Source organism: Carassius auratus, chromosome 25, assembly GCF_003368295.1.
Source record: "Carassius auratus strain Wakin chromosome 25, ASM336829v1, whole genome shotgun sequence".
NCBI classification, from domain to species: Eukaryota; Metazoa; Chordata; class Actinopteri; order Cypriniformes; family Cyprinidae; genus Carassius; species Carassius auratus.
The window spans coordinates 6,191,265-6,210,218 of record NC_039267.1 but is presented as its reverse complement, the minus strand read 5'-3'; the positions used below and the strand labels follow the sequence as shown (position 1 = coordinate 6,210,218).

The 18,954-nt window shown below is 35.2% G+C and overlaps 1 protein-coding gene, 1 long non-coding RNA gene and 1 pseudogene across 2 annotated transcripts; 2 read left to right on the top strand and 1 right to left on the bottom strand.

The window, feature by feature from the left end:
• Positions 1-78: 78 nt before the first annotated feature.
• Positions 79-7,206, top strand: LOC113043118 (5'-nucleotidase domain-containing protein 3-like; annotated as a pseudogene).
• On the bottom strand, positions 5,889-17,131 carry LOC113043119 (uncharacterized). Its single transcript, XR_003275668.1, has 9 exons — positions 15,918-17,131; positions 15,574-15,733; positions 14,811-14,961; positions 14,602-14,702; positions 14,333-14,515; positions 14,155-14,255; positions 13,727-13,918; positions 13,541-13,639; positions 5,889-6,016 (listed from the first exon to the last, which is right to left on the bottom strand). It is a non-coding gene; the product is annotated as an uncharacterized LOC113043119 (long non-coding RNA).
• On the top strand, positions 9,305-12,505 carry LOC113043117 (uncharacterized). Its single transcript, XM_026202302.1, has 2 exons — positions 9,305-11,334; positions 11,788-12,505. The coding sequence occupies exons 1-2, from the start codon at positions 9,802-9,804 to the stop codon at positions 11,941-11,943; spliced, it is 1,689 nt and encodes a 562-aa protein (XP_026058087.1). The 5' UTR covers positions 9,305-9,801; the 3' UTR covers positions 11,944-12,505.
• Positions 17,132-18,954: the final 1,823 nt, after the last annotated feature.

Here is an 18,954-nt window from a genome sequence, read left to right as displayed (position 1 = left end):
AATTATCGTTTAAGTTCTTTAATTGTAAATATTAAATTATCTAAGTGCATTTTTTACAGCTTAATTTTTTATTTATTTTCACTAACTTAATGAATAAAAATATTTTAACTAGATTTTGTTCTAGGATACAATAATACAGGCCATTACATGAGAATATTCACATACAAAGATTTACTTTTCATATTTAACGTCGCATTGCAGGTTAATCAGTAATCATTTTAGTTCATTTTTAAGTTATTTATTAAAACTTGGCAAGCATAATAAAAATGTGAATTTAAAGTGTCAATTATTTATTAACACCTTTGTTTTTTATGTCCACGACAGATTTAATTCCTGTGATATCAAAGAACTTTGTGAACCCAGACACCATCTTTGCTAATAATCAGATGAGTCTGCAGGACATTGAGATCTATGGCTTCGACTATGATTACACACTTGCATTCTACTCCAGTCACCTTCACACACAAATATTCAACATCGCCCGGGACATCCTCATCAACGAGCACAGGGTGAGTGGCCCAAGACTTCATTTATGTATATATAATATTGTTACATTTTGTAAGTATTACTAAGCGGCACAGAAATTAAACACTTGAACACAAATTCATGTTTTCTTTGTGTCCACATAACAGTATCCAGAAGGACTAAGGCAATATGATTATATACCGGATTTTGTGATTCGTGGTCTGCACTATGATGTTCAAAAGGTACGTGTCCAGTCCTGATCTACTGTAGATGAAGATTTTATAGGTATCCTGGCTAACCTGTCGATCTCATCTGGTTACTAGGCCTTACTGATGAAGATCGATGCCTTTCATTATATCCAGCTGGGTACAGTGTACAGGTAGAGTGCATCTACTATGATTTTTATACATTATTATTAAAGGGATAGTTAATCGGAAAATAAAAATGATCTCATTGATTACTCACCGTCGTGTCGTTCCAAACCCGCCAGACCTTTCGTTCATCTTTGGGACACAAATTAAGATATTTTTGATGAAATCCGAGAGCTTTCTGACCCTCCATAGACAGCAATGCATCTGACATGTTCAAGGCCCAGAAACGTTGTAAGGACATCGTTAAAATAGTCCATGTGACATCAGTGGTTCAACCGTAATTTTATTAAGTTATTGAGAATACTTTCATGGTTTCGTTGTGCACAAAACGTATTCTCGTAGTTTCATAACATTATTGTTGGACCACTGATGTCACAAGAACTATTTTAATGATGTCCTTACCATCTTTCTGGGCCTTGAATGTGATAGTTGCTTTGCTGTCTGTGTAAGGTCAGAAAGCTCTCGGAAAAATATCTTAATTTGTGTTCTCAAAATAAACTAAGGTCTTACAGGTTTGGAACCACATAAGGGTGTTTAAATAATGACAGAATTTTTTTGGATGGACTATCCCTTTAATCTCAGAATAGATTCACTTATTTGAATGTTTCTGTAGGGGTCTTTAATCCTGTGCCAGAAAAGGAGGTCATTGCGATGTATGAAGGCTCCCACGTACCCCTCGAGATCATGAGTGACTACTATGGCAAGGTCTGTAAGCTTGGGCTCTTTTGCTTGTCAAAAGTTTTGTTTGTGCTGAAATGCGTCGAGATTTAGCGGGAAAAATAATAGCAATGTAGCAAGCACAGCTCACACAGAAGTACAGCAGTGAATATGTGCTCCTTTAACACCGCTCTTTCAATCTCTCCATACAGAGCTCTCACGGTCACACCATGAAGCAGTTCATGGATATCTTCTCCCTGCCAGAAATGACGCTGCTGTCATGCGTTAATGACTACTTCATGAAGCACAACATTGACTACGAGCCTGCTTCATCTTTATAAAGACGTCAAGGTAACAGCTGTTCCTCAAAACGTGTCGTGTATCAGAGCAGGACTCAAGAATCAGAAATCAAGATTTCCTTCACCGATATTAGTTTCGAAGGAAACTGTGTGCGGTCGTATTTAGGAAACGCTGATATCAGAAAGCACAGGATCTCTTGAGCACACATTTGGATAAATATGGCTCCTGAAGGTTGCTATTTAAGTTCGGAGTGAACAACATGAAAATGAACAGCCTGATTTTAGAGGAACCTTTTGGATGCACCATCTGTGCCACGTGCTGGAGAAAAGCAGGCTTACAGATGGTCTAATGTCTTTTTATTGGGTCTTCAAGATCAGTGTAATTAAATAAAAGACACACACCATTACTTCTCTACGTTCAGTCCCTGCCCGTCTAATTATGAATTAACAAGTCTCAAAGGGCATGTGACTGAGAGCTTTCTGGCAGTGCGTCAGGGCTCTGTGTGCGGTCTCAGTGCAGAACATTGAGACTGGCTCATATATGATATTCTGCATCTGGTCTGTTCTCCCATTCCCAGGAGGCCCATAGGAACGTCCACGTCAGACGGGATTATGTATCGAGTTGATAGAAGCTGATATCGGTAAGTTTCTTTTCTTTTTTCTAAGAGTTCTTACCTGGGCCTGCATGAAGACTTCATTATAGAAATATGTCTGCTTGAGAGATCTGAACAAGTCAAAGTTTAACATGACATAGTCCACGGGAATCACATATTAATGATAATAAATGTGTTGTAAGTATAGAAAATTAACAATTGATTAATATACAAAAAATAAAATAATAATAGTATACTGTAATATACAATATAAAGTGTAATATTATATTGATATGCATTAATTAAATAATATATATTTTCTATTTCAATTTCGTGTATATTGAGTCTAATTATAGAATTATTTGTATTAATATTATTTTTTGCGATTAATAAACAATAACTATGCACTGAAACGAACCATATAAAATTTTTATAATATGGATCTGCAGCTCTATAATAATACAAATAATTGCATTTATGCTTAATCTATTTTATTTTTAATAATAAAGTATGATGTTGTATTATTAATACATTTACATATTATTATTATAATTATTATTATTATTACAATTTAAAACTATTTACTCTGTAATATGTAATATATAATGTACCATTTATGTAAAATTATATTTATATTAAATCTAGATTATGATCAACTACTATCATTATTATTTAATTTAATATGATAAAATGATTGTAATTATTGAATCACACCGTTTCAATATTCTTGTAACCCCTTGTTTTCTTCCTTTCTGCAGAGAAGTACATCTGTTACGGGGAGCAGACACATGCTGTTTTACGGAAGCTATCTAGGAACGGAAAGAAGATGTTTTTTGATCACGAACAGCCCTTTTGATTTTGTGTAAGTGCAAACAAGATGCTAAATTCAAAAGTCAAAATAAACATCAATGCACAGGAAAAATGCATATTACATGACACGAGAGACACCTTACTAAGAACTTCTACACACTGCTCATATGAAATCCATGTTTCAAATAAAATGTCTTGGTAATTCCTTTATTCAGAGATCGAGGCATGAACTACATAGTTGGTAAAGACTGGCGGGAGCTGTTCGATGTGGTCATAGTGCAGGCCGACAAGCCAGGCTTTTTCAATGACAAGAGGAAGTAAGTTCCTTAAACCCAGAGAAAGCGCTTCAGCTAAACCTGGCTGCGCTGAATCGCTCCTGAATCAATGGCATTCTGACATAATTACAGCCTCATGACAAATGACCTTTGAGGAAGTATTTAGGCATGCCAACCTTTTTTAAATCGAAAAACTCGATGTATTTGTGTGTGTTTTTCCGGTTTCTGAAGACCATTCAGACGAGTTACTGATAAAGGCGTGTTGTTATGGGACAGGATTCACCACCTTGAGAAAGGGCAGATCTATAAACAGGTAATATTTAATTCCCTGGTGTTCAGCTGCGAACTGTTTCTGTTCAGCGAAGACGCTGGAATCTGATCTGTTCACTTTCTCTGTTTGCCAGGGAAACCTGTATGAGTTTTTGCGGCTTACAGGCTGGAGGGGGTCAAAGGTTTTGTACTTCGGAGATCACATTTACAGCGACCTGGCCGTAAGGAGCATATTCTTGTCATTTTCTGCGTGTACACAAACCTTCTGCTTTTGTTTTGATAATACGGTACACATTGATACAAGGAAACACAATCCATTTTTAACTACATTGAACTATGTCTTACCAATTCTTTTTATATTAGTGTTGAAGTTTTTCTAATCAAAAGTTTTATTGCTTTATTCTGGATTTATCCTTTTTGGATTCTGGGATATGCAGAGTATTAGTAGTTCTGTCCTATTAATGTCATGTGCATGTCAGAATTAAACATGTCTCAACGTGCCTTGTACTGATATTTATTTAAGACGATGAATAGATTATGCAAACCTGATGTGATGAAAATGTGATGATGGGTGTAGGACCTGACCCTGAAACACGGTTGGAGAACGGGAGCTATCATTCCTGAGCTGCGTAAAGAGATCAAAATCATGAATACTGAGGAGTACGTCCACACCATGACCTGGCTGCAGGCCCTGACCGGACTGCTGGAACAAATGCAGGTCAGACCAACCTTTAAATAACAAAACCAACTTACCAAAAACTATTTCAAATGTGCTACTATTTGAGCATTAGTCCATAAAGGTAATCTAAATGTAAAAAAGCAAACATTAACATGCAAATATCCAGTATTGACCAATAAATTAAAATAAATCTCTAATATTGCGTAAGATACCAATATAAAGTGTTTCATTTTTTACTTGAATGAGGTCACCCAACTGAAAAGAACTGTATTATATGTCATATCATGTCCATATGTCCTCTTCATATGGGCTGGTTATGAAGCTGTATTTTTCGTTATGTTGCAGGTGCACCAGGACCCTGAGTCACAAACGGTGATTCAGCAGTGGATCAATGAAAGGGAGGAGATGAGGTAATCCTTAAAATCATCTACTATCATTTAGATAATAATATTATATATTATAACTTATAATATTATCCTTAATATATATTTTATTAAGGTGATTTAATATATATATATATATATATTCTACAAACAGACCAGTACGTTTTTAATTAAATTGAGATACTATTATATACTCATGTGTTTTTTTAAGAATATGTCTGTATAGTATTTATACATTTTTATTTCAGATTTAATTTTTTTTTATATATATATCAAGTTAGACTAAATGAAAATAAGAAATGTTGCCCTAGCTGAAATAAGTTTAGATTAAAATAGTAAATTTTATTTCAAGTAAAAATTTTGATGGTATTAGTTTTAGCTTTAGTAAAAGGGATAGCTCAGTCAAAAATATATCATTTATTACTTACGCTAATGTCGTTCCAAACATGCAAGATCTTTGTTCATCTTTGGAACAAGATTATAACAAATTAAGATATTTTTGATGAAATCGGAGAGCTTTCTGACCCTACATAGACACTAACTGACACGTTCAAGAAATGTAGTAAGGACATCGGTGAAATAGTCCATGTGACATCAGTGGTTCAATATCATGAAACTGACAGAATTATTTTTGTGCACAAAGAAAACAATAAATATAGACTGTATTTATTAAGTAATTAATTACAGAATTTTCATTTTTGGGAATTTTCAGCTATCCCTTTAACTACTATAACCTTAACAGACACAAACATTTGGGTTCATTATAGAGAAATTTGACATTGACATTTTTCTAACCAATGTATACAGTATGCTATATTGATGGAATAGAGAAAATGTTATCGTTTTAGATGAACCTAGGTGTTTTGAGTTATTGTCTTTTATTCAAATTGAGTTGAAATGGCCGAAAAGTGTCACGTTTTGTAATCAGTTATTAAAACATTTTTTTTCCAACAGGTTACGTACCAAAGACATCTTCAACATCCAGTTTGGTAGTCTTTTCCGCACATACCACAACCCGACCTACTTCACGCGCCGTCTCTCCCGCTTCGCCGACATCTACATGGCGTCCCTCAGCTGTCTGCTGAACTATGACCTCCAGCACACCTTCTACCCCAGACGCACGCCCCTGCAGCACGAGTCTCCCATCTGGCCCGAGCAGACCAGCACCGGAGCCATTAACATCCCCTTCCAGAGCCACAGCACAACCCCCAAACCTGAGTAGAGAGGCCACACGAGACACAGGACAGTTGCATGTTACATCACTTGAGTCAGATTCAGCTCTAGTTTTAAAGACACATGTGTGTGAGTCACTTCATATATAACTCCTGTGCTGTGATACCTTGTTTTTGATACCATGTAAAACACTGCATGGACGAGAGAGTGCTTAAGGAACATCGTGGTGTTTTAATGTGCCTCGTAGTGTAGGAGAGATTTTATTTTTGTAGTTCGTAGCCTTTATTTCATCACTGGCCTTCATAAATCTTAGAATACTTGACACTCAAGAAAGTGATTGTACATGTGAAAGGGTTAAAAGTTGATTTTGAGCTGAACCGGGTTTCAAGAAGCTAATAAAGAACAACTTTTATTAGAACCAAAGGGAAACTCTCAGGAAGGCAGATGGACGATATATTCATTTTGAAATGATCATTAAAAAAAATCAGTGTTTAATATTTTAAAAGCCTTACATACTGTGTTTAGCGATGTGTGATGATAATAATGTAAAGCTGGCTTCAAAAGTTTGAAACCACTAGTGATTTGTTTTGTTTTGTTGACTTATAGAAACATAAAAAAATATTTTCGATCCTCAATCTTTTAAACTGCTGTTCTTTTTATTACAAATTCTATACTTTATAAAAATAGAGTGAAAAGTTGAACTTCAAAATATATGCGAATTTGACATCAAGTATTTTATTTGTTAACTGTTATTTAATGTATTCAAAATTGTAAATTGGTGTTACTTTGATTTTGAATCTCAAATTATCATTGTGGTTTCAGATTTTTGGTCCCTGCTGTACGTTTTCATTGTGTAACTTTAGAAATCAATATTATAGCTGAACATATACGAGAGTTTCTTGTGTCTCTTACAGGGAATGAGAGTATTGTACTTAAGTTTCATTTATTACCTGTAGGGCATTTCTGCTTGCATGGTAAATATACATTTTTGACTTATATATAAACATTTGCATCATGTTTTGAAGACGCCAGTATTGGGTGGATTTTGCTTTGTTGAAATTGAGAACGCACTACTGTTGTTTTTTTGTCTGCCTAGCTTTTTTTGGTACTTAAGGAAGGACTTCTGTGACAAGTTGTCATTTATTTGACATTGTTCAAATGGCTTTATGTGTTAATCCTTATTTGAAGTGTATTTTATTGGGGATATTTATTATAAATTGAATCAAATTGCTGATTGTTTTGTGATTTATTTATTTTTGTATACAACATTTCATAACCATATATGATTATCTTCGAACAAAATCCCAGCAGGCTGCTTTGATAAGATGATTAATTAGCCAGTAAAGAGTAATTTGACAATTGGCCTTTTAACAGTTGAGCAGATGCTTCAGATTACTGTCTGCTGGTATAAAGCAGCATAAAGCAGGTTTTAGCTGTCTGATCAGCTCTTCAGCCATGGAGACCATCACTACAACAGTCATGACAGTGCAATACCATATTTCCACATGTGGACTACAGCATTCTTTATGCTCATGTTTATGAACACAATACTTTTTTTTTAAATTTTGCTGTGAACCATTTTGGTGAGTACTGATTTAGAGGAATCATGGTTATTTTATTTGTTTTATGTTATATGATGTGTCCAAATATGTTTTTTTCCTTTCAAAGGACCCACTATGAAATAGTGGTATATAGTGCTGGCAGCTATATTCATGTGGAAAGAAGAACCATTTAAAAGGTGTGAATAATATTAATATTAAATATTTATCATATTCATATAAAATGTTTAATGCTACATTTATTGCAATTCATTATTATATATTTTGAATATGGTATTAAATATTATTTTGAATATATAATTTATTTATCATTTATTTATTATTTAATTGTATTTAATTTATATATAAATTATGTAAAAATGTAAAGAACCATTCAAAATGTGTGTGAAAAATAGATGGTATTTAATAATTGTAACTGAAATTAAACATTTATAATGTTTATATAAAATCTTTATAATATTTATATAGTTTTATATAGTTTTAGTTTAATACTTAATTTTTATATTAAGGTTTTTATTTAAAATGCGTGAGAAATGCTTAATTATTTATGTAATGTTAAAAAATCTATTGTTTAATACTAAAGAGTATATAAATACATTAAAAAAATTTCAACATTTAGAAACTTTGTATTAAAAACTATTCTAAATATATATTTTAAAATTATGTTATGTAATATTATATATATATATATATATATATATATATATATATATATATATATATAATACAAAAAATATTGCATATTTATAATATTTATGAAGTTTAAATATCATTTTCAAAATGTGTGAGTAATTTTTTATTCAAGTATTTAATACAACAAAGTTTCAGGTATGAAATAACAATATTAAGCGTTTAATACTTAAAATACTAAAATATAACATTAATATATATATTTAAAACAACATTAAATAAATGACTTATGTTAAGGCTATATTTTGATATTATTTGGCTGCTATGATTATATTATCTCTACTAATACAAATGATTAAAACACTATTTGTAAAATATAATAAAGTGCTGAATAATCTCAATTTCTGACCAGTTTTAGATTTCAGAGTGACCAAAGACCAGCCCCATCTACAATCCCATCATCTACTTCCTTCCTAACAAACTGCTGTGTTTACTGTGACAGAGTGTATTCCCTCATGCTTGTTTACAGGATGATATATTAGGCCTAGTGCACAATGAAATGCTACAATCTTTCTCTGAATTATGTTTGTCAGTTTCAAGAGTCTGTCCTGCGGGCGATACATCCCTCGTCATCACACTGGTGGAGCTCTAATGATGTGCTCAACACAGAAGAGCCGAAGCAGGATTAATCCGGTCTCAACTGAGGTATGTGTATTCTTCTATTCAGCAAGCACACATTAAATTGATCAAAGAGGACCATTTATAATGTTACACATTTTTTTTATTTCAAATAAATTGCTCTTTTGAACATCTCATTCATCAAATTCCCACGACTTCCACAAAAAACATTAGGTGTTTTCAAATAAGAAGAAATATTTCTTGGCGTGATTTGATCATGTGACACTGAAGACTGAAACTGAAAATTCAGCTTTCAATCATGAAATATATAATTATCTTTCATAATACATTATTTTTGTAACTTGTAATATTTTTGTTTAACACACAATTTTTCTGTTATTTTTAATCTATCATTTAAACAGTTACAAAATCAAATGTTACAAATCTAAATAAATTCAAACCATTAAACAGCCAAAATTATATATAATTACTATGAATGCAGAGCAGTAACCTGACAAAATCAAAAGAGCGCATCTTAATCCCAGATTTAGAGTAAAACCTTTGCCAAATTAATCTCCTCAAAATAAGATTACTGATCGCTATGACAACAAGAGGACAAACTGCATCTTTAATCAAAGATCAGTTCTAATTATGACATTCTATTATTCGAAATAAAATAAATATATTTTTAAAATGTAAATTAGAATTTGAGCTTTTGATTAAATAAATAAATAAATATCTGGCAGAAATAAAGGGGAAAAAATCATTATAATCAGCCCTTGTTCTGTAATTGGCTTTGTCACTGTCTGAAGAACTACGAGTAAATTGCCTAAAAAAGAAAAAGCATCCCCGGTGACCATGAGCCCTGCAGGGTGTTAATTGAAAAACGCAAACAAATGGAGAACCATAGTGATGATGAGGGAGAGAATAAAGGAGTTTATTACTTCAGGCTCTCAAGAAGCAGAAGAGCAGAGATGGAGTGAAAGGTGCGACTTTATTCCTGGAAATCAAAACTGGAGATGAGAAGTAATTTCACCAATGTTTGGGGACAAGTGAACAGCACATGGCAAGACACTCTAGAAGTTGCGTTTGTAGCTGCCAATTGTCTGGTTTTGCTGGTCACTTTGCACGTTGGATTTCTCGCAAACTTGTTCGTGGCGTGGGCCGTGCACCACCAGAAGTCGCTCCAGACGTCCAACAACGCTCTCCTGGTGAATCTGGCCGTTATTGACCTCTTGCGATGCGCTGTTGATTGTCCATTGCTTCTCAGTGTCGTTTTGAGCGCTCGCGACGCGCGAGACCTCGGCGATCTGTTCTGCAGCGCGCAGATCGCGTCGTTTTCTCTCATCTGTTGCGTGCAGTTGCTCACGCTGGCGTGCATCAGCGCCGAGCGATATCAAGCCATTGCACATCCGTTTAAAAATGCCGAGCGCAGAAAACGGATAACGGCGTGGATAGCGTTGACATGGCTGCTTCCCGTCTCCACATCGGTAATGTGCGTGGTTTTCGCGAAAGACTCGCCGGTGTACGTCAGATGCAGAGGTTTGCGCGTGGACACGTTAGACTCGTATGACACGTTTGGAGTTTACATTTTGACTCCCACCTGGTGCGTTTGTTTGACGCTCATCATTGGATTCTACGGCCGTATTTTCTTTATAGTCAGAGCGCACGGTCGGAAAATCTTTGATAAGGGGTCGCTTCCACCACCAAATAAGAAGAAAGATGATACAGAGCACAACAAAGAAGAAAAGGCTGATATAAAAAATGATGCAGAAAAACAACAAACCTTCGATAGTGACAATTTTAAACCGAATCAAAATGAGTCACATGAAGAGAATCCACTGGATTTGCCTCCAACATCTGAGGAACTTACCACATCATTTGGGAAGGAGTCCTTGGATATAAACAAACCAGATCTTGCCAATGAAATACCCAGAGAAACCAAAGTCACCTTTATAGATGAACTTTCCAACGAAGCACCACAGGTTCAAGAAGTTCTTGTGGAGCCAAACGACCACCAACCTACTTCTGAAGAAAGTTCTTCATTAACTAATGAAGAAGACGAGGAGGGTGGTGTGGTACCAAACGTCCAGCACGATGTTCCTGCAGAACGTTCTCAGTCATCAGTAAAAGGAGAAGATGCTGACCAACTAGATCATACTTTAGAAACTTTTCCTCCTCCAGCTAGTGAAGAATATGGTACTGTTAAGTCAAGCCCTTCACAAGATACTACTGAAGAAACTTCTCCAGCATCAGGGAATGGAGATCAATGTGCTGATAAGCAAAGCGTTCCTCAAGAAACGGCTGCAGAAACGTCTCCAGCATCGACCGGTGAAGCCACAGCTGCTCCACAGGAGGAGAGGGAGGAGGAGGTGGCAGGTGCCGTCTGTATGATGCCATCTCTCGCCCAAAGAGAACGAGGGAACGCCAAGAAGGAGAGCAAACTGGCCAAGCGCTCCGGATACATCATCTTCACCTTCCTCATATTTTGGATCCCGCTGATTGCGACAGTGGTTTTAAATCACTTCTTTCACCAAAACGACAATCTAACAGTAAGTTTCAAGCAAAGTTTTTACTGATTTGTATCAATTTATCGTCAGAGAAAACTGTTTCTATGCCTCGTTCAACCAGATTAGCTCTTTAACATCTACCATTCACACCACAAAATAAATAAATAATGAAATAACAAATAAAATAATGAATTATTAATAAAACGTGATTAAAATAAGACTTTGTTAACTAATACTTAAAACTGGAAAAATTAAACTTAATTATGGGTGATATATTTAATTCTCAGTGTCTTGCATATCAAGTAAATGTATCTTGTTTTAAAATTTATATAAATTAATTAAAAAAAAGATTTTATCAAAAAATACTGATTATTAATTACATAACCTAGTGTTTTTATTTATTATTTGCTTGCGTTCAGTGTGTTGATCATATTGCCAAGTCTAATGGTTTATGATGTTTATGATGTCTTGGCATCTGTATTTAATGTATTTCAGGTGGAGGTTTTTCGGGAGCTGGAGGTTTTAACAGTGTCTTTGGTCTGCATGACATCCCTCACCAACCCAATCATCTACGCTGCGGTCAACCCTCAGTTCCGCACAGAGTTTCACAATCTGAAGACAAAATGGAAAGCGTTCTTTACATATTCATAGAGTTGATATATACTTGTGGGGTTATCAAGAGCCGAGAACCCAACACTGCATCAAGGGGCTGTTTAACAAACTTGTTTTATGGAACAGGCCCCTGATCTGTTTATTTGTGTTGTGTTGTTGTATGCTGTTGGCCACAAATTGAATTAGATGATGCTGTCTTAAATCTTAATAAATGCTAAGACTGTTAATAAAATGAAACCAATGTTATGAATAATGTTTGTAAACAGCTACATTTTTGTAACAATTAAATACAGTGTAGCCTATTACATTACATTTTGTAAGACAATGTTCAGCCTTGACCTTTGAATTTTTTTTTAAAATTAAGATTGAGCATAGTGTTCTTTGATTTACTTTTCAGATTATGATGAAAAATAATTGATTTGACTAATAAAATGTGAAATACATTTTTTTTAGCCATGTATAAGTTGATAAAGCAATGAGAAACATTTTTTTTGTTTGTGCATTTATAGTTTTTTATATTGTATGTTTTTCCCTCAGAGATTGACCAGAGATTTATCTTAAATTTCATGTATAAATATATGATATAATTCAACCAGAAAAAAACTAAATAATTAAGTCTTGTTAAAACAGTTATAGCTCAAAAATACTTTTAAAACAGTTATTTACTCAGTCATATTTTAATATAGACATTAACAAACAAACTGGTAACAGCAACAAATGAAAATGTTCATGAATATTAATAGTCTAAGACACAAGTTAGTCTAATGTTAATCTCAAAAAGGTAAACAATGTTTCATAATGTAAATCACATCATAATTTATTCATGTGATGGTAAAGCTGAATTTTCAGCAGTTATTACTCCAGTCTTCAGTCACATGATCATACTAATATGCTTGTAACGTTTATGTACGACTGTAATGCAAGAATGCAATCTTTTGGTAATCGATCAGGCATTTTTTTAAGACCGTGCTAAATTAAAATGAATTTTTGTGAGTATTAATAAACTTATGCATCTGTGTGTTTTTGGTAAGAAGTTTCATGAAATAATGTATTCACAATTTATTTGTACCAGGAATTGTGCAAAATGACATCAAAATCAACTATATTTACCTTCTATAATAAAATATGAATAATCTTCATCAATACATAAAATTATGCAAATGGATCTAATTTAGTAAATAAATTATTATTATACAAGTTAATATATTAATGTAATCAACTATAAATATTGTTGATCTTAATAGACTGTCACATTGTTCACAAAATTCTACAGGGATTTGATTTTCATCAAAATGTAATGCTTCTTTTTGCTTCCTCATATACCATTTAAATATTTAGAGAGTTTTTCCAATCAATGTTTGCCACCAAAACCTGCTTGAAAACAGTCATTTTTGCTGACACTGGTGGTCTTCTTTAATTTGGATTATACTTCTTTAATATTATATTATATTATATTATATATAAAATCAATTCCCACCCTATATTATTCCTAATTTACAGTTTCACTTAAAGTGATGTCACATAATTTAAGTTAAATGTGTCACAGTGTCATTTCACATCGTCTTTAATTACTAGAGCAGGAGAGAAGTGTAATATCAAGCTAATTTTTGTCACCTCGTGTCACATGACATCTTACCTCCTGTTGATATGAAGAGCAGAGAGGAGCGGACCCCTGCAGAGCGACTGTTAAACCTCTGCTCCTGTGCCTGAACCCCGTGATTATCACACAGATCCCCTGAGAGCCACACACACACAAATATCACGGTCATGCATTGCACATTTGGCAGATTTAGGATCCTCTGTGGTGTAACAGATCTCATACTGGTATGAAGAGGAGGGTTCCAGTGAGAGCCGCCTTCACGATCTCCTGCAGGCCCTTATTCCCCTGGTGATGACCTCGGAGCAACGGCGTGATGTAAAAGGTCAACAATAATTGATCATTTTTGAGCATCAAATCATTATATTAAAATGATTTCTGATGGATCATGTGAGGCTGAAGACTGGAGTAATGTTGCTGGGGAATAAATTACATTTTAAAAATATAAAAACGGAAATGGTTATCTAAATAGCAAAAATATTTCTCAGTTTTTACTATATTTTAGATTAAATAAATTAGATTTAGTTCAAAAACATTACCAAATCTTACCGACCCCAAACTTTTTAACATTGTTGTGGATGTGGTATAAAACTGACAACATATTTCTGAATATCAGTATTAAATATTTGTAGATTGATGTTGAGTATACTAACAACAAACACAATGATCCCATCCACTGTGTATTTATAGTAGTAGTAGAGGAGTTTTCCAAATGGCCATAGAAAATAGCAGGACAACCTCCAACAGAGTTTCACTGAAATAAAACAGTGGCACATTAGCAATCCAGAGAGATACTACAATGTATCAGTACTTATTTAGACAAATTCTTACCACACGGGATGCCAAAAACTGTGAAGAGCATTAGGAGTCCAACAAAAACATAATCCAGAGATCCACCAGCCGAAGAGAAACATATAGAGAACGTTGCCACAAGTGAACGATGAACCCACAGTGTCCGACCTGTCCTGAAAGAGACGCTTTGTCACATGAATCTTGCACTTCCTGAATCCAAACCTAAATAAATAGAATAGAGCAACATCAGCATCAACATCAGCAATATGCAAAATAAAACTGGACATATGTGTCCAGTGCACATTTACCTTATAATTATTTGTGATTTTTTGGGCCTCTATTTCATTTTCAGCACTTATGCTGGTCTTGCATGGGTCCTTATCTCATATTTCTTCACCGAAGCTGCATTCTGTAAAGAAGTTTGAAGTAAAGACAATAAAAGGGTTAGTAGCATCATGTTAGAAAACAAGCACAAAAAAACCACCCTTGATTTAATGAAAGGTGCATGGGGTCTCACTTCTCTGCGGGTGTTTCGGTGTGTAGGAGCCGCTTGTTTGCAGGAAACAGGAGTGAGTGTGAGCATCGCCGACTTCTGAGTGAACGTGAGCTACACAAACCCTGTCACAGCATGAACCAGCCTGATGAAACCTAGAGAACCGCTGGACAATCTGATGAAATCATGGTTATTATTAAGCATTAAAAACTGTTTGGTTTTATTTAAATTATCATATTTTCTAAATATATTTATTTGAATTCCTTAGAATCGGCAGCATATATCTGTTAATATTGACAAAAAAAAAACATGTTAACATTAATTAAATGTAAAAAAAAAAAAAAGTTTATTGTAAATAAAACATTAATGAACATGGTTCAACTATTTCTATTTCTTACATGCAATAAATTGCATTAAATTATAAATATCTCAAACTGGTTATGGTGTATTAGATACATACACATTGGTTTATTAGTAGTTACTAATGTGTGACTGAAAAATATGCATCATGTAAATTTGATCCGGATTCATTTACATCCAGGATAAATTATAATACACGTTCAAATCCATTAATGTGAAAAACAACAGACAGCCATTCATGTCACGAGAATTTATGATCATGTGACATCCATTGTTGCATATCAAAAGTCCGAAGTAATTGAAACAACGGTGTAATGGTCTGTTTTAATAAAATAACGCACTGCACTGTTGACAATTCAGGCCAGTGGATTCTTTTTAGTTCTTCAGTTTACATACAATGGCGTTACTTGTTTGTATTATTGTTTACCTTGCTTTTCTGAGTCGAGTTTTCTTCTTCGCGGCTCTAGATTCAGTGTCATTTCAGCACATGCTCTTCTCTGTCATTCCACAGTCTCGAATGACAGACAGTTCTCGGTAAATATGTGAGCGAACTGGACTTACAAAACAAACCCCAAATAAACAAATCTCTAAAAAAAAAAAAAGGTACAATAAGGCACTCCTGTTTCTGTTTTCAGAATGCTTCATACTTTATGCTATGGTGCAAAATAAAGCTAAAAACGCAGCATTAAGTCACTTATAACAAATGAGACAAATTAAATAAACAAAGGTTATTAAAAATGTTAATATTTATTTTAAAGAACTTCCACAGACCTGATATAAAAGCCAAAAAGCATTCCTAAAAGAAATCATAGCAAATATTAACCACTGTATTATAATTGCCTTATAAAACAATATCTCTTAAATAATGCATCGCTCGCTGGCCCTGTCGATATCATCATCAAGCATAAGAAAACAGTCACAGTACAATCAATGCACACATTCTGTAAAAATAAGGTTCCTGGGTCATTACTACATCAGCGTAACCTGAATAACGTTTTTTAGTAGTAAACTTCACTTGCATTATGCAGCACTGAAGTAACACTTATTTTTCAAGGCATTAAGATTTCTAGACATGCTGAGATGTTACAAGAGTCCTTTCCACCACTAGTCTGGATATCCAAAGCACTTAGTGTGGTCAGAAAAAATACCTGCACTCACTTGGACAAGAAAATGTTAGGCAGTGAAGATGTCCTCAAAGGTTCTCGAACGAGGTCTGTGGTGTTCACAAATGTCTAGTATAGGAACAAAAATCACTCCAAATGCCTGAGGGAGTCATTTCTCATCCATTACCTGTAGATCTCAACACTGTTCCAGCAAGGGTTTGAAGCTACAGTAGGTTGTTAGTGCAGAGCTCTAGGTAAACAAGCTTCTACACAATGAAGAACGGGTATATTTGGTAAAAAATGTTCTGTAAGAGCTTATGTGAGGAGTCTGGCCACCTGTGACTTCACCTCCTCGTCTGGATGGGACAGCAGCAGGGGCAGTTTACGGTGCAGCTGAGAGGAGCTGTCCAGTAAAACACAGAACAGAGAGTCCTGCCTCCGCCTCAGAGCTTCAGCCACCTGAGCAGAGGGTCTCCACGCGCGCAGATTCCCCACGAAAAACAACAGGCGGAGAAGAACAGACGTGCTTGTGCAGCCGTCAAACAACAAAATCAGGGACGCTGGAGCCTGTGAACAGATTTACAAGTACATGGAGGAGCTTGTGCCAATATATAACAGCTCTTAAAACTAAGAGAAGAACTCAATTATGGCTGCATGAAGAATCAAGATAAAACCAGAATTGCAACGTGGCTTAGTGTGGTTATAAAATCACATAGATTGTGATTTATATAAATAAATAACCATATAAATATATATTTTAGGTTTTCAGAGAGCTAGCTGCAGTTTAACGCCAAAATAAATACAATTAAAGCTGCAAGCAGCGATGAACGGGCCCTCGCACCCGGGCTCACCGCCATCGTGTTGCTTTAGTAAAAAGGTGAACGTTGAGAAATATGCATTTAATGTCCTAAATATAAGTGGAATATATCAAAGTATATCCCATATATGTGCCAATCTTACCGTTGCCAGCAGGTGGCGCTATCATTATAATGGAATATTGGCCTTCAGATGTGTTCAGGCCAGGACTCTTATCGAACATGTGAAGTTTGGGGAAGATTGAACATTTTATGCTTGAGTTACAACAACTTCTCTTGCTGTGGCAAGACATCAAATTTTGTCATGGCGCCATGGAAACGGCCTTTAACAAAAACTCAAGATCTCCAAAAGTTAACATTGCACAGGCCTTTAGATTAGACTGACCACAAAATATATGTTAATCTCAAAAAAATTATAGGAGTAGTTTGTTGCAGCGTAAAACATGTCACTTCCTGTTGCCAATAGGTGGCGCTATGACTATAACTGAATGTGGGCATGTAGATCTGTTAAGGGCAGAAGTTTTATCTAACATGTGAAGTTTGGGGCAGATTGGACATTGTATGTCTGAGTTACAGCAACTTCCTTTTTCATGGCGAAACATCGAAATTTGTCAGGCCACCATGGACACGCCCTTTAACGAAATCTAAAGATCTTTGCAATTTAACATCGCAAAGGGCTTAAGATTACACTGACCAGGTTTGGTGTTGATCTGAATAAATCTCTAGGAGGAGTTCGTTAAAGTACAACCCCTGAAAATGGCAAAAACAATGCCAATATTGCAGAGAAAATTCTAAATAACCGACTTCCTGTTGGGATTCGGATTTCGTACCAAGAGACTTTTTTGTAGGTATTGGAGTGTTACATGTGTGTACCAATTTTTGTACATGTACGTGAAACACAGCTCGAGGCGCACTCCGTTTAAAGTGTATACGCACTCCGTTGAAAGTGTATAGGTGGCGCTATTGAGCCATTTTGCCACACTCGATGGAATATTGGCCTTCAGATCTGTCCAGGCCAGGACCCTTATCACACAAGTGAAGTTTGGGCAAGATCGGACATTTTATGCCTGAGTTATAACATCTTTTATTCCCATGGCGAGACATTGAACTTCATCACGGCGCCATGGACACACCTTTTAACAAAAACTCAAGATCTTCACAACTAAACATCACACAGGTCTTTAGATTAGACTGACCACAAAAAAGACATTGATGTCATAAAATTTCAAGGAGTAGTTTGTCGCAGTGTAAAATATGTAACTTCCTGTTGCCAATAGGTGGCGCTATGACTATAACTGAATATTGGCATGTAGATCTGTTCAGGTCAAGAGTCTTATCCAACATGTGAAGTTTGGGGCAGATTGGACATTGTATGTCTGAGTTACAGCAACTTCCTTTTTCATGGCGAAACATCGAAATTTGTCAGGCCGCCATGGACCCGCCCTTTAACGAAACCTCAAGTCCTTCGCAATTTATTATCGCAAAGGGCTTTAGATTACACTGACCAAGTTTGGTGTTGATCTGAATAAATGTCTAGGAGGAGTTCGTTAAAGTACAACCCCTGAAAATGGCAAAAACAACAGAAATTTTGAAGGGAAAATTCAAAATAACCGACTTCCTGTTGGGATCCGGATTTCGTACCAAGAGACTTTTTTGTAGGTATTGGAGTGTTACATGTGTGTACCAATTTTTGTACATGTACGTGAAACATAGCTCGAGGCGCACTCCGTTGAAAGTGTATAGGTGGCGCTATAGAGCCATTCTGCCACACCCGGTGGAATATTGGCCTGAAGATCTGTTCAGGCCAGGACTCTTATCACACATGTGAAGTTTGGGGAAGATCGGACATCTTATGCCTGAGTTATAACATCTTTTATTCGCATGGCGAGA